This window comes from Anser anser (assembly GCF_964211835.1).
Source record: "Anser anser genome assembly, chromosome: 11".
NCBI classification, from domain to species: domain Eukaryota; kingdom Metazoa; phylum Chordata; class Aves; order Anseriformes; family Anatidae; genus Anser; species Anser anser.
In genome coordinates, this window is record NC_139732.1 from 8,225,574 (window position 1) to 8,240,400 (window position 14,827).

The window sequence follows — 14,827 nt, forward strand, 5'->3', positions numbered from 1 at the left end:
ATATAAGAGGAAAAATACTGATATGCTCTGAAACTACTTAACGTGAATTACTGTTAAGTGGAAAAGCTTCACTGATCTCACATCCATTTTTATTTATTTAAATTTCCAGAATTGAAGGGAGTAAGAGCAGTAACTGCATGTTTGTCTTTTTAATACAACTATTTTCATACTTAACTGTGTTTTTTATCTTGCTTTTTAGTCTGACTTTGTGTTTTAATGTTATTCCCCAAAACAGAAGAAAAAGCTTCTTGAAGAACTTGGAGAGGGTAGACTGCCATATATGACACCAGCCGATGCTGACTTCCATCAGTTGGTAATGTATTACTTTTTAACTGTACTTGTTTTAAACTAAATTGTCTGTTTGCACAGAACAACAAATACAGCTTTCTTCTAGGAGACACTGTGAACGCTGATATGAAAAAAGTATCAACTCTTACAGTTCTTGTTTATGGCTGGTAAAGATAACATACTTTCAGATAGTGTGAAATAAGACCTCTAGCATCAGGATATTCAGGAATGAAAACTTTGTGAACCTAATTTATTTTTAGGATATTGGCCTGACCAGCTTTCAAACTCAGTCTTTAGCTTGCTTCCATGCTGGAAGCTATAGCAATATGTATTGAAAGATACTGAAATGAAAATCTGCATTACAGGAATAAATGTCTTATTTTCTTTTTTCCTGAAACGTTGTAACTCATGCAACAGTGAATCACTGTTTCTTATGCTTTGTTAAAATGAAGTACACATCACCATTCTTTTAATGTTTTTGTGACTTGTAAAGAGAATGTATTTATGGTTAGACGATGGCAAAATAAGAAAAATATTTACATAGAAATTATTATTTTTAACATAGTTCTACTTTTATACAATAAGTAACCCTTGAGGTTTTGCAGAGAAAACGAACTGTGGAACTGGAATGCATGCCTCAAATGAAACCAAAAACAAGTGAAAATAAGCCTGGTAGCCCCATGAGAAGTAAGCCAAATGAGGGCATTGACGAGTACCATGGAATGAGTCAATGAATATTCTTTATCTGTGATGGATCTTTTCAGGTCAGCTAGAAACCACATGGCAAGGACTGCAAGTTCAATCAGATCAAATGGGAGCACAGAAAGATAAAAAGCCTAAGAAAGAAACTGTTAGTTTGAACAGATACAGCAAATGTGTTTACATGACAGACGTGTCACCTGTCTTGTATTGACATATGGCCCAAAGATGTGTATGGTAGCATAAAAATGGGTCTGACTTTTCCCTTGCAAGGATGCATTTCTCTTTTTTGCAGGATGCCAAGGCCAAGAAATGTTTAGCGTATCTCACACTACAGAAGAAGGAAGATGTGATTTTTCTTTGGTTGGGCACTGGATTGCAACTAAGAAGCATAAAATCAGACTGCGGTCTTGTCACAGGATTATACCTGTGATATTGAGCTATCTGTATACTTCCCTTACCTTTCCACTTTATTTGGGTTGTGAGGTGGTTAGTGAAAGCATGGTTCTCTATTCCCGCAGTGCTGACCAAAGCGGCAGTAAGCTCTTGATTGGGATCTTTACCAGCTGTCAGAATAATGAGAACACATTACTTGCTGTTAACCAGAAAAGCACTTCTGTGAGAGAGGGCAAGCAAAAGTGTACAAGAGCTTAATGGAATTATACTTTTTTGTTCTTTTTAAAGAAAAGTCGTTCTTTTCAATCCTAAAACGATGTTCCCTTTCTGCTTTAAGCACTCAAGCAGATCATTGTTCTCTCCCTCATAGTCCTGTAGTATATTCCCTTCTGTTTATTTTTTATCTGCTTTTGTCAAGAGATGCTATGCCTAGCATCTTTTACTTTATTCCACCTTTTACATCTGTGGTCTTGTGGAGCTGACAGGAAAAGAGAAGACAGAGCTGAGGCTGCTCAAGTGGCATCTCATTTGCTTGGTATCAGGAATATATAAATACAGAATCCAATTGGAAGAAGATAAGCAGAGAAATTGGACATGTTTAAGCCTTAATAGAGTTTAGATTCATTGTGTTTGCATTATGTAGACTTATACTTTTTGTGTAGTGTTTGTGTGTATGCTAGGTACTTTTAAGTATATGTGATAAACATCACAACTTCTGCATTCTTATGGTGATTTTGAAATATTACTTTAATCACAGCCATAGATATTACAAGTTCTGTGATGCTTAAATGTACTACACACGGAGTGAGAAAAAAGTGATCTACATACAGTGATAGGATGAAGTTTAATTTTATAGTCTGTCCTTCCAGGAGAGAACTTACTTTAAGAGCCTGTCCTTTATAAAGCAGTATGCTTTGAGTGTGTTGGAACAGTTAGGTAGGATGTAATTCAAAACTACTGTGTACTAACAGGCATGGAAATGTACAATCTGGACGAAACTAAATTCTGTCACAAGCAAAACTTCACTGACATCCTCTTTCAGTGGGTGTCTTGCCCGATGAAGGATTTTAGTAATGGCCCCCAAACCACCAGCTGAAACAATGTAATGTTTAAAGCTGAGTACGAGCAAGAAAGCCCGTTTAAAAAAAAGCTATTTGCAAATATGTGAAGTAGAAACTGTCATTTCATGATGTCAGTTTGCTTATCAAGGGTCCTTATTGCTGGTTTCCAGCTCCATCATCACTTGAGTTACCCAGTAGGTTGATTCTCTGCATTGAGTACCACTGTTGCAAGTAGACGCATGGCTCTACTTGAAATAGTGTGTGTAACATTCATAAGGGAAATTCAGCATCAAACGTGCCTTTTTTGCCCTGTAGTTGCTAGTCACATAACCACTTTGTTCAGCGAACAGTGAATTGACCTTTAATACTTGCTGTCAGAGTTACAACATACAGTACATGATTCTTCCCCCTTCCCCATCCCCCAAAAACAACGAGGTGTCCAGTGTGAACCCAGCGCTCACCCCGTGCTCTGATCTCTTAATGCTTTCCTTATGTTAGACGTAGCACAATGACTGGTTGGAGAGTTAAAGAAGTCCAAAGTGTTTTCATGTAATGTGTCGGAAACGTGTTTCCACTCCCTGACTTCTGAGATATCAGCGTGGTGTTTATTTAAGGTAGAATCTTCACTACAACGTGTAAAACTTAATGGTAAAATAGTTCTTAAGCGTGTAATCTTAAAACAGAACCTAAAGGTAACATGCCTCTGACCTGACTGGCTGGCAGTAAAATGTGGAAGGCATTACCTCTGCAGTTCAGGAGGGAAATACAATGTTGTTACCTTTATCAAATCTGCGTGCTTGCTTTCTAGTACGTGTTTTCAGGCACTTAGTTGCTTTATATCATAGTGTTATTTCCCGCCTTCTGTTTGTAATAATTGTTTGGAATTTCACATGTGATTCACATCAGAAACTCGGTGTATTTAATAATGTAAAAATGTGTAGTAATAATGACTTCTTAAATATGCCATAACAACCAGCTACCACATTACATATGCTAATCTGACCTGAGCACATCCTATATACAGAACTATGTAAAGAGCTACTGAGATACTCCTATAGAACTGCTAGTGCTCTTTTAATACACATTTGCATAATGAAACAACTCGTGCAGTAATAATCTTTATACATCACAGCATAAAATGTTGTTCATTGTGATTGTGAAGTACGTATGATCTCTGTCAACCTATACCCCCACATCTGACTGTAGCTTGTAGCTGTAAATACTTCAAACTTGCCGTTACTACTTTCAGTGGTTATTCTGTACGGATATTTTTCACTATGTAGTTCAAATGCTGCAAAAACAAAGCACTGATTGAAACAAATAAGACAGTTCGTGACCTCTGAAGGAATTGTTTCAGGCTTTTGGCAATTCTTTCTCCAGTTTATGTTCAGTTCTTTTAATGAAAGCTGGGATCCAGTATTTTATGCTCTGGATTGTAGAGGGACCTTCAAAGTAGATACCTGGAATGATTTTCAAGCTTTGGTGTTTAAAGTTAAGCATGTAAATACTGTTGTCAGAAATTATTATCTGTAGATACTTTTATATCAAATTAGTTTTTTTACCCTCTTTAGGAAGCTAGTTTTTGGAAGCCATAAAAATGGGTAAAGAAAGGGAGCTTCACTTTAAGAATTCACAAGCAGTGGTGGCAACATTTATAGGTAAACTAAGATTTATTATGTTTGATCACTATTGCTAAAACAGGCTTCCTTTTATAGTCACCTTCTTAGTAGAACCACAATCCTATAAAACCTTCTTGCGTGTTGTTGGTTAACAACATGTTGTGATGCAAAAGTCTATTTTCATGCAGAAGAAAATGTGCATACTGACTGCTTGATTTGTATTTTTTAAAGGCACCTTTTAAAATTATTTTCCTGAAAGGCAGGTGTAAGTCTGACTTGGAAGTGGGAGTACTAGATAAAGTGGTTTTGAGTTGTACCAGCAGGACCCTGCAGATGTAAGCTAATGTGATGCTTTTGTGGTCATGGGTTTAGTGTTTAAAAGCATTTTGAACTTGAGCTGATCACAAAATGCGAGAGTAAAGAAGTGGCTCTCCATCTTTTTTAAAAGCTCCCTTTAAGTATTGGAAGGCTGCAACTACAGTAGCAAAATTTTGGGATCAGTGTTGTGGATCTGCGTGCTCTTGCCCTGTTGCCCAGTGCTTTCAGGTTTCACCTCACCTTATTTCTGTTCCCACAACACCAGCAGTATCTTCCTTTCCTCAGGGCAGTGACCGACTTTCTGACAAAAGGAAATGAGTGTTGTGAGTGGTTCTGAGCTTCCAACATGCTAATTGACACCTGATAATTGACATATTACAGCCTTTCCCTTACTAAGGGTATTAGTCTGTGTTTCTTTCATCTGTTAATGTTAATGAAATAAGTAGGAATGTAGTCTATTTAAGAACTTACTCTCTAGTCTTCATCTGGTTTGACAAATGATCTCAGCAGTTGTTCAAGATGATTTACAGGCAGCCAATAAAAGTTATGATTATGTAATACTTGCTTCCTTAGAAAGCCATGTTAATAAAATCATCCAAGACTTCTTGGAGTGGGCAGCACTATTTCGCATTCAAAGCAAGATGCTGCTGTTGAGCAGCGCCGTGCTTGGCTGGGAGTTGCTGCATGCCCAACCTGCTGAATTCTGAACTCCAGCTGACAGAGGTGGTGTAGTCAGAAGAGGATGGGAGGGAAGAGGATGTTACAGGTGGGGAGATGGGGGTAAAATAAGTTTGGAAACTTTTATAATTAAAAAAAGGAAGCTAATTGGCATATGTTGAGGAATGTAAAAATAGGAAGGACCAGAATGTCAAGGAATATTTTGAAGATAATGGACTGTAGTGCAGCAGAACGGTGGCTTTTTTGACATGCTACATTCTATCATATTTTATTTACTTTTTATTAATTGCATCAGTTTTATGTTTTAAATCAGTCTTGTTTGTTCTCCCATTAGTTGACAAATAATCTATACTAAATCAACAGACCTATAAATACCTACAGCATCTTAGTTACCCTTTAAAAATATTAATGCAGTATTAATCTTTTTACTGTTTTGGGATTTTCTGAGGTTCGTGAATTAAGGGAAATCAGAGCTAACCGTTAATGAAGTACTCTGACCATGCCTTTTAAAACTTTTTAATCCAAACTGTTTAGGGCTGTTGATTAAACATTATAATTTACCAACTACAATAGTAATGGATCTGTAGTATTCTAAGAATTTCTTCCTAAATTACTTTCTTGCCTGCTGGTCACAGATTACTTCTCCTACCTTTCACTTCCTTGGCCGATTTTCTGCAGTTCCTAGCTTTTGGTTTATGTTTAATTCTCTTGGCCTCATTTTTTCCCCTCTTTGTTTTAAAGGTACTTTTATCTTCCCTGTAAAATACCTTGTCACAGGTCTTCCTTCTTGATTTGCGAGATTGAGTAGTTCATAACTATAATAGGCATTTGGTTTGTAAGATTTTAGCCCCTGTGATTGTACATAGTACAATAGTACATAGTATTGTAGATAGTACTGCTCTCAGTTTTATTAAATCTGCTTGTTTAGGCTACTGAATACATGCGTACTTTACTGCTTTGGACTTGATTCATATTGGCTGATGTTCAGTTGCTGTGATCCAACAGTAAACACTAGCAACGTAAGGCTTAAGAGTAGAGAGATGGAAAATGCCAGACTTAAGAAGGTTCCAGTAACATAATGGAATTCAGAGCAGTGTAACCCAGCCATTTGAGATTGAGACTCTTCAGCATTGCAGTGATTTAAGAGATGGCAGAATGCAGTGACGATGTTGCCATCTAGCAAGGGGCTATTAAAATATTTATTGAGGAAGAAAGTAATTCATATGGTGTTATCTGATTTTATGTCCGTTTCATATGCTTTTATCCAAGATGGTACGTCAGCGATTTATATAATAGGTACCAGCAAAATGGGTTTAGAGTAGGAGTGAGGCTGACCAAGTATTTCCTAACCACTGAACCTGAATAATGGAAGTATGGGAGCAGACCAGGGTGTCGGTGTTGTGCTGTAAGTTACTTCCCTCCAGGTATGAACAAATTCAACTGCAAGCAAAGAATTTTGGTGGCTTTCATAATCTCTGACATCATTCCAAAATGATGTCAGCAGAAAGGCTATAGAAGTGTCATATTGCTATGAAAAGACACAAAGCTATCTATACTGCCTTATAAAGTTGATCACAAAGCTGTAGGTGTCCTTTGATACATTTTGCAGTTTTAACAGAGTGGAGTTGCTTTTAGATGACACTTTATCAATGTTGTGTTGTGACATTAAATACTTGCCCTGGTGATACTCTGGTTATAGGCCGCTGTGCAATATGTTGGACTATGAATATCAAATAACAAATACTAGCATCTATTTCTTTACTGTGTTTTAGACTCATGCTTGATAGTCTGTGAATTTATCCCTGCCCGTTCTTGAATGTATGAAATACTTTGGCTCATGTGGAAAAATAATTTTTGTTTTTTCTTGTTTTCTCTTTCAGTGGAAGACCAAGTATTCCAAGCTAGTTTTCAGAAAATCTGATACAGTACCTGAAGAACTCCATCAGATGGTACAAGAGAGCTTTCTGACCTTGCGAAAACACGATTGTTTCTTTCAAGATCTTGTAAGGATCAAAGGAAAAGATTTTTTTACCCCAGTGTCTCGTATATTAATTGGAAACCCAGGATGCACTTACAAGTACTTGAACACAAGATTATTTACAGTTCCTTGGCCTACTGAGGGTTATGAAATAAAATATTGCAGTCCTCAAATACATGATGCTTGTAAAGCATTAATCAAACTTAATGACTACTTGCATGTTGAAGCAGTCAAGGCATTACAAGGACAAAATTTGCTTGAGTCCAAAGAAACTGAAGATACTTCTGTAATAGATAGGGAGCAAAACTTTGCTACTTCTCTTAGGGAGAAAGGGTCTGTCTCACAAGATCAAAGCAGTTGTTGTGTACCAGAGGATGACTTCACAAGTCTAAATAGCAGAACATCTTATAACGTGACTTTATTAAATTATATGGATCCTCTACAAATGCTGTACTTGAAACAAGAGCCTTATTTTGGAATGGGGAACATGGCAGTGAGTTGGCACCATGACGAGAATCTGGTTGAAAGGTCAACAGTTGCTGTGTACAGTTACAGCTGTGAAGGTGAGTAATGGGAGGTAGTTTAATATGACTTGACTAGTGAAATAAATATCTTAAATCCCTGAAGCTCTTTTATGCTTCCTTGTGTGTACATACAAAACCACACCTGCTTGCTAGAGTAGGTTTGTCACTTGCATCTGAATACATTGCGGTACTTAAGATCCCTGTTTTTAAGACCTATCTTCATTTCCCCTAACACCTTTGCAAAATATACCTGTGTTTACTGCAGCTGGCTCTAGCAGTAGTTCTCTGAGTAGATTTAAAAACTGCTGTAATTGACTTCCCGATTAAGAGCCAAGAAATCAAAATCTGTCAAATATCTATTTTAGGCTAAAACAGGAACATGTCTTCTGTCCTTTAAAAATGGTTTATTACAGTTGAGATCACTGTTATTAATCATATACAGATGTGTTTCTGCTTTATAATGATTTTACTACTGTCCTTTCCTTGGCAAGATCATCCTGGGTTATTCTTGTGTAAAACTACTACTATATTTACTTGGAAACTATACACATTTTGTATCTACATGCTGTAGTGCCACTTCATGTCTTGTGAAGGAACTGCCAACACTTCTGTAGTTCAGAAGAGTGCAAATTTTCCATTAAGAAGACACGTCTGACAGGGTTTGCAGGCTCTTACTTAAAAAACAATTTAAATGCAGTATTAGGGGGGAAAAAATGTGCTTGAAGAGTCATTAAATATTTTTTAAAGTACCTTTCCTATTTTAATCTTTATTTAAAAACAGAAATGAGGATATTTTTTTTCCTAGCAATTCTGAACAAAGCCTTGGATGTTTTTTAATAGCTTCCAGTTTTGCAAACATAAGATTAGAATTTAGACACTTGATATGAATTTGCAAATGATCCCTTATGTATCATAGCTTACAAGTGACTTCTAGTACTTCCAAAAAATCCTTTCTTTTCTTCAAAACATGGGAAAAATTCACACTGTCTTTGGGTAGGCTTTGGCTGAAGACCATTATGTAAAAATAATAGCTTATGCTTTAACGTGCTTTCTGTTGTTAGTTTTGAAATGAAGGGTCGCTTTGTTACTTAACATTCAGTAGAAATCACCATGTGTACATTTTCCTGGACATAAAACATCAGCTTGCTTAGCAAACTGAATGAAAAAGGATTCCCTAACCAGTAGAAGTGTCACATTCTTTTCTAAGTTTTTTTTTCCCAAGCAAAGATGTTGCTATCTTATGTCTAGTAAGTATATTTTTCAGAAGTACTGTAGATACAGGAATTTCTAGAAACATTTAAATTAGAGAACCATAAACATGACAATAATAATAGTATTTGTGAAGATTTATGGTAGCATCCTTAAACTTTTTACTTCAACATAAAACTTGCTTGTGAAGGAGAAAAAAATAGTTGAGAGAGCTATAAATTAACATAGAAGTTGCTATGTTTAGTCATTACTGTGTCACTTGAGTTTGTTTCTTGGAGTTCAGCTGGTTAGACAAGTAATTACACTGTTTTAAACCACTGCAAATTTTATGCAAGACTTGAGTGACAAGGGTAGAAATGTCTTTGACGTATTTACACCAAAAATTATGTAGGCATCTATGTGTAATGAGTGTGCTTTTGCCAAGAAGTACAAGATGTTTTCCAAAATGAAAAAATAAATAAAATAAAAGGTTTTTTACTTGAAGAATTTTAAAATGGTGGGAAAACTTACAAAAGAGCTTTCCAACAATTTTCTAACAGTTATTTGTCACTTAAAAATAACAAAGCAAAGCACAAAATTACCCTAATTATTGTGACTAATTTTGCAGTGATTCTGAAAGTTTCGATCATCTTTTATTGTGTTATACGAATTAATAAAATCATAAAAAAATCTTTGGCAGGAGCTGGCAATACTAACAGCTCAGTATAGCTGGAGATGGTGTAAAAGATACCTTTTTTTAGGAGGAAAATAATTTATGAAGTCAGATCTAAATCTGAAGGAAGTTGAGCTTCACTTGGTAGCTCTTGAGCATGGCTCAGATTGGTTCCATGAACTTTGGAGGGAGTTAGTGCCACATCTGACTGAAGATTGTTTTTAAACCTTTGGAGAACTGTATCTTGACTCCTGTTCCCATTTTCCATAAATAAGTTTGCTTTTTATGTCAGTGTCTTTTATTGGTAATTCGTCCACTAACTCAGTATTGAGTTAGCATTGAATTCTCTCTTGAAGTATATACACGATGACAGAATCATTATAGAGTATATAATAAAAAGAGTAGAGATGGTTGGAAATTTTTGGTGGAGCAGTTCTTCCTCAGAAAATGTTGATTAGATGGATTTTTAATTTTCTGGGATAAAATACGGATTCTGTAGGGAACTCCTACATCAGGCATGTTGATTTTGTTACAGCTGGCTTGATTCTCTTCTTAGCTAAGTTGTGCACGTTTTGTCAGCCTGCTCTTCCCCTGGTTCTCTGTGGTCACTCAAGACCCTGATGGTCTGTGGCATCTCCTTGTCTGGGGAAACTGGGGCTTGCAAAGCTTCATGACTGATGCTCACCTCTCCTGGCACAGAGGCAGAATCCCCAGCTCTTCACATCTGGAACAGCAGGAGCCCTGGGAGTCAAGCATTTGTACTGCACCGAGGTAGCTGTTTGATGGTTTAGAGATGCACAACTCAGTTTATATGCTTTTCTTTTTACTTCAATTTGCAGTTTTGTGTCATTTGTTACGTACTTATTTCATTAGATGGTATTAAAGCAGTTACGACTGTAATTGAAACAACTTCATTTGCTTGTTCATTTGTTCACTGTTTGATGCCATAGTCAAAGTTTAATGTTTGAAACTTTGATCAGTATTAATTGAAGTAGAAACTGTTTCTAATATGCTGGAGAAGAAATTTGAGAGCCAACAAAAAGATACTGGAACAAGCTGATATTCTAATTACTATCACTGTTTATTTTCTTGTTTCAAGTGTCAAGCTGTTTCATAGCAACTTCAACTGAAATGCATTTAGAACAGCAAGATGGGATAGACGTTTTGCTCAGTGCTCATCTGAATAGTAATGATTTTTATTTAGAGTAGAATACATAACAGCACTAGGTTAAAAGAAGATTATCAATTGTTAGAAATAGGCTCTCATGGAAATTAAATATTCCCAATTTGTGTGTATACTGTGTGAAAGTGCCTGAGTGGTAGTCATGGTGCATAAGGCATACCTGAATACAATCTAGAATGTGTTCAATTACGCTGTCACTAGCATTATTTGGTATTAATTTACTTTAATAATATATATCACCTAAAATGAATATTCAAGTAGAATGATCAGGTCTGTAACTTGTAGATTTTGGCCAGTTTGAATTTATTTTTTGAGGGAGTCACATTTTTAATGATCAAATTACTCATATAATAGTAGACGTGACCTTCCCCCCCCCATTTACTAAGAATATATCATTATTCATGTTACCTTTTGATTTCTTGAAGTTTTTGACTATCACTGATTTTCATCAAATCACCTCTCCTTCAACAAAGATGACAGAATATTCTTAGTTCTTGTTTTAGTGCTTTAAGTCTTGATATATTTGGACATAGTATTCTAGATGGAAATAGGTAAGAGCAATGTCAGCAAATATTCCTTTTTTTTTTTTGTGAACGTTAATTGCAAGAGAGAGTTAAAATGTTAGTACAGTCTGATCTCTTATGCTATGGCTTTTCAGTAATAAGGCAGATGAAATTACTCTGGATAGAAACTCATTCTTTCCCGCCAGCTACTGAAAAGCAAAGGATGGTCTTCTTTTTTCACTTACCTTGTATTTAACATCTAGAAATTGTCATGGAAGACTGTAAAAATTCCAGTGTATATATTTCATTAAACTTAGAAAATGTCCCCAAATGCTTTTACATTCTGGAGAAATTTAAATCAATCTGTAAAGTGTTGAGGTTAATAACAAAACTGGATGTTTACAGTCCTTGTTTGTAGCAATACACTGGCATTGGTTCCATCCTGTAAGAAATGATGTCTGATTTAAAATTACATTTAGGATATAGCTTGGCAGTACAGTTTGAGTTGAATAGAGAACATTTAGGTTTCAGAGTGCCAAAAACCTCTAGATTTTTGTGCCAAATAGCAAAGTAGCCTTTCGAAGCTACTTCTACTTTCTTTGCTGTGCAACAATAGCCAAACTAGATCCAGGAAAAAAAATTTAATGTTGTTCTGTATCTAACCATGACCTGAACCTGATAAAATCAGGTCTTAGAGCTGCAACATCTCTGGAATTTGAGCTGTCTAGCTAAGGCATGGCATTGTGGCCAATTCTCTACAGCTATGTCCTCCTTCATGGCTCTATCCTTAATTACAGGTATGAGCTATTACATTGTGGCAAGCTTGTTACCTAGTTATACTATTCCATTTGGGATGCAGGCACAGAAATTTCTTGCAGGCCAAATTCTATAACTTTACTGAACAGAGTTCAAATTTGCAGATAGTTTTATTGTATTCCCATTAAGTGCTGCTACATTGGACCATTTCTATATAGTCTACTTCAAGATAAATACATGTTCTTAAGGTGCTGTGTATAAAGTCCACATGATTTACTCTCAAGTGCCTAAGGTTTAGATGCATTGAAATGTTTTCACTTAAATGTGAGCTGTTATTATCTTAACGTATACAACAGTCAGTCATACTTGGTGTGACATACAGAATTTTAGAATAACTTCTTGTTAGGTAAATTTTGTCAGTGCCACCCAGAGATATACCACAAATGCTAAGGTGTTTTTCCCCCTTCTTGCTTCTGGAAGAGCTTGTATTTAAAAGCTAGTGTCAGCTTACTTCCATTTGTTACCAAAATAACATGGTAGGAGCAATCGGTTTCAATTGCTGCTGATAATTATAAGGTGCCATAATTGAGAATATAGAGAAAAGGAGTCTGAGCTACATTTGAACTCTGTACTTGAGCAATAAAAAATTTATCAAACTGCAAAAAATAAGTCATTTTAACGAGCACATTCCAAAGGTGCTGGATTTATGAGGAGACCCCAGGAAACTTTGATTGAAATTGCTGTCTCTGATTGTAGTTCTATATTTTATTGGTGCCATATTGTGAACAGTGCTGCTGCCAAAGTGAATGGGAAAGCAGCATAACAGAGAGAGTTAACCCAGAAAGGTTACCTCTTTTTATAATAACCATGATGTATTGCATTAAAAATGTCTTGAAAGCCATCCTATTTGCAGTTTTCAGAAAGCATTTTTTCTTAAATTAAGTTACGATTTATCTGAGCGGGGCAGAAAATATGAAAGCCCCTCAAAGACTTTAGTATTGATTTTTTGGAGTGTTTGCTCGCTCTTGTTTTCTCATTTGTGTGTTCCTTGACAGAAAGGCCTAGAGCTGCTCCTGAGCCAGAGCTTCAGCGGGATGAGAGCAGCAGCAGCAGGGGGGATACGGGCGATGAATGTACAGTAGGACCTTTAACTAAGGACTGTAGATTAGCTTTTTAAAATAGAGCAGATTGGTTCTCTGCTTCCTGATAGTAGGCGATATTTAATTGACATAGGAAGTTAAGACACTTTATTCATTATTAAAGGCTGTCCCCAACAAACGTTGCAGTGACCACGTGAGATGAATGACTTGAATTTTTTGGAATTGAGTTCAAGGTCAATTTTATGTGCGTGTATTATTATAGGAAGAATACACATCTTTATTTTGGTATTTTGTTCTAGATTAAGAAAATACAAAAATTATTACACAAAAGCACATTTGGAATGGACAGCAACACGGGGACAGACTATTCCTAATGTATATGCAATTATTGTGCATGCTACTTTGGGACACAGACTATTACTAACATACATGCAATTATTATGCATGCTACTTTGTTGATGATTTCTAACAGTTGACTGCTGTTCTGTGCCAATTGCTTATTAAAACTTCATCCTTTCTCTGTCAAAATGCTCTGTGACATGAGCCATAAAACTGTTATGCCATAGCTCCCAAATACCTTGTTATAAATGCTGACTGTATCTTTCAATTTATACTGCGGTGAAGTAAGCTTATGAAAATAGTTCAGAGGGATTAAGCTCTAAATACTATTTTTATGCAGTGGATTACTTTTTCCCCAAGCTCTACACATTTGTGTTGCTTAATGATAAGGAAAGTGTTGTGACAAATGCATTGAAGCTTCATTGGCTCTTCCACATGTTATCTATCATGTTTGACTAATAATTTTGAGAAAAGAATGATAGATACGATTCCCAGGTTCTCTCCTATATCTGGTTGTCTAGATAGGGTTTTGTGCACATTTTTCACCTTACTTTGCCTCAGTTTGATTCAGTGAAATTGCAACTGTTAACAAATTCAATTGTTTAAGATGCTTTTGCAGTTTGACTTGAAATTATTTTTAGAAATTATCTATTTTTACATCAGTGTTCTGGCTTTTTAATTTTTTTTCCTTGCTTGCACTTCTCGTAATGTTGTAGAAGTGGGCACAAACTACAACTCTCATTATGGGTATTTGAGAATGTCAGAAAAACTTGAGTCTGTTACGAACTTTGATTTGCCTTTTCTTTGTAGTTAACATGAGTTTTCATCTTAGTAATTGAAAGAAATTCTTGATTATATGGCATTTTTATACCTATGGTGTACTTTTGACTTGGGAGTTGTTGATTATACAAGGTGGATATTTGAGAAAAGTTAAGACTGTACCAATGTGGGATATAATTAAGTTTGTATTGTTAGACCAGATAATGTATTTTATGGTACTTGTCTTATTTCTTCATGGTGTTTTCCCCTTTATCTTTAAAGGTTCACCTGTTGAAGAAACTTATGATCAGAAACTGGAGGGAAGAGACCCAGCTGTTTGGCACGTAGGCTTGAAGGTAGCATGGGACATAGAGACACCTGGATTAGCAGTACCACTTCGCCAAGGAGACTTCTACTTGATGCTTGGTAATTTTCAAGGGGCTAGGAAATTGAATGTTCTATTGAAAACACAGAAACTGATACTTGAATGTAAACTTTCACACTTTCAGTTAGGACTTGTTTTAGCAAGACAGAGGATCTGGCTTGAGAATATAGTAAATTCTTCCTACCCTGCCCAATTCTATTGTAATTTGGGGATTTTTTTTCTTACAATGTTTCTTTTGCTTCAGACAGAAAAAAAAAATATCTGTTGAACCAGCAATTCCAACTGTACAGGCCAGACTGCAGAACATAAGTAGAGTTTTCTCAGATCTTGTGAGAAATGGAGCTCTCCCTGATCCTTTTATTTGTAGATGACGGTTCCTT

The 14,827-nt window shown here is 36.0% G+C and overlaps 1 protein-coding gene across 17 annotated transcripts in view; it reads left to right on the plus strand.

Annotated features, from left to right (window-relative positions):
- FTO (FTO alpha-ketoglutarate dependent dioxygenase) overlaps window positions 1-14,827 on the plus strand; it is a 247,120-nt gene that overhangs the window by 41,936 nt on the left and 190,357 nt on the right. For 13 of the 17 annotated variants that reach the window (XR_014589141.1, XR_014589142.1, XR_014589143.1 and 10 more), the window contains 4 exons: window positions 236-313; window positions 6,940-7,600; window positions 10,122-10,193; window positions 14,345-14,488. Coding sequence is in view for 14 of the 17 variants with exons in the window: in XM_083852100.1 (XP_083708226.1) it covers window positions 236-313; window positions 6,940-7,600; window positions 10,122-10,193; window positions 14,345-14,488 (955 nt within the window). In the remaining 3 variants the exon portion in view is untranslated. The remainder of the gene's footprint in view (window positions 1-235; window positions 314-6,939; window positions 7,601-10,121; window positions 10,194-14,344; window positions 14,489-14,827) is intronic. The other 4 variants (XM_083852104.1, XM_083852103.1, XM_083852105.1 and 1 more) reach the window with 3 other exon arrangements.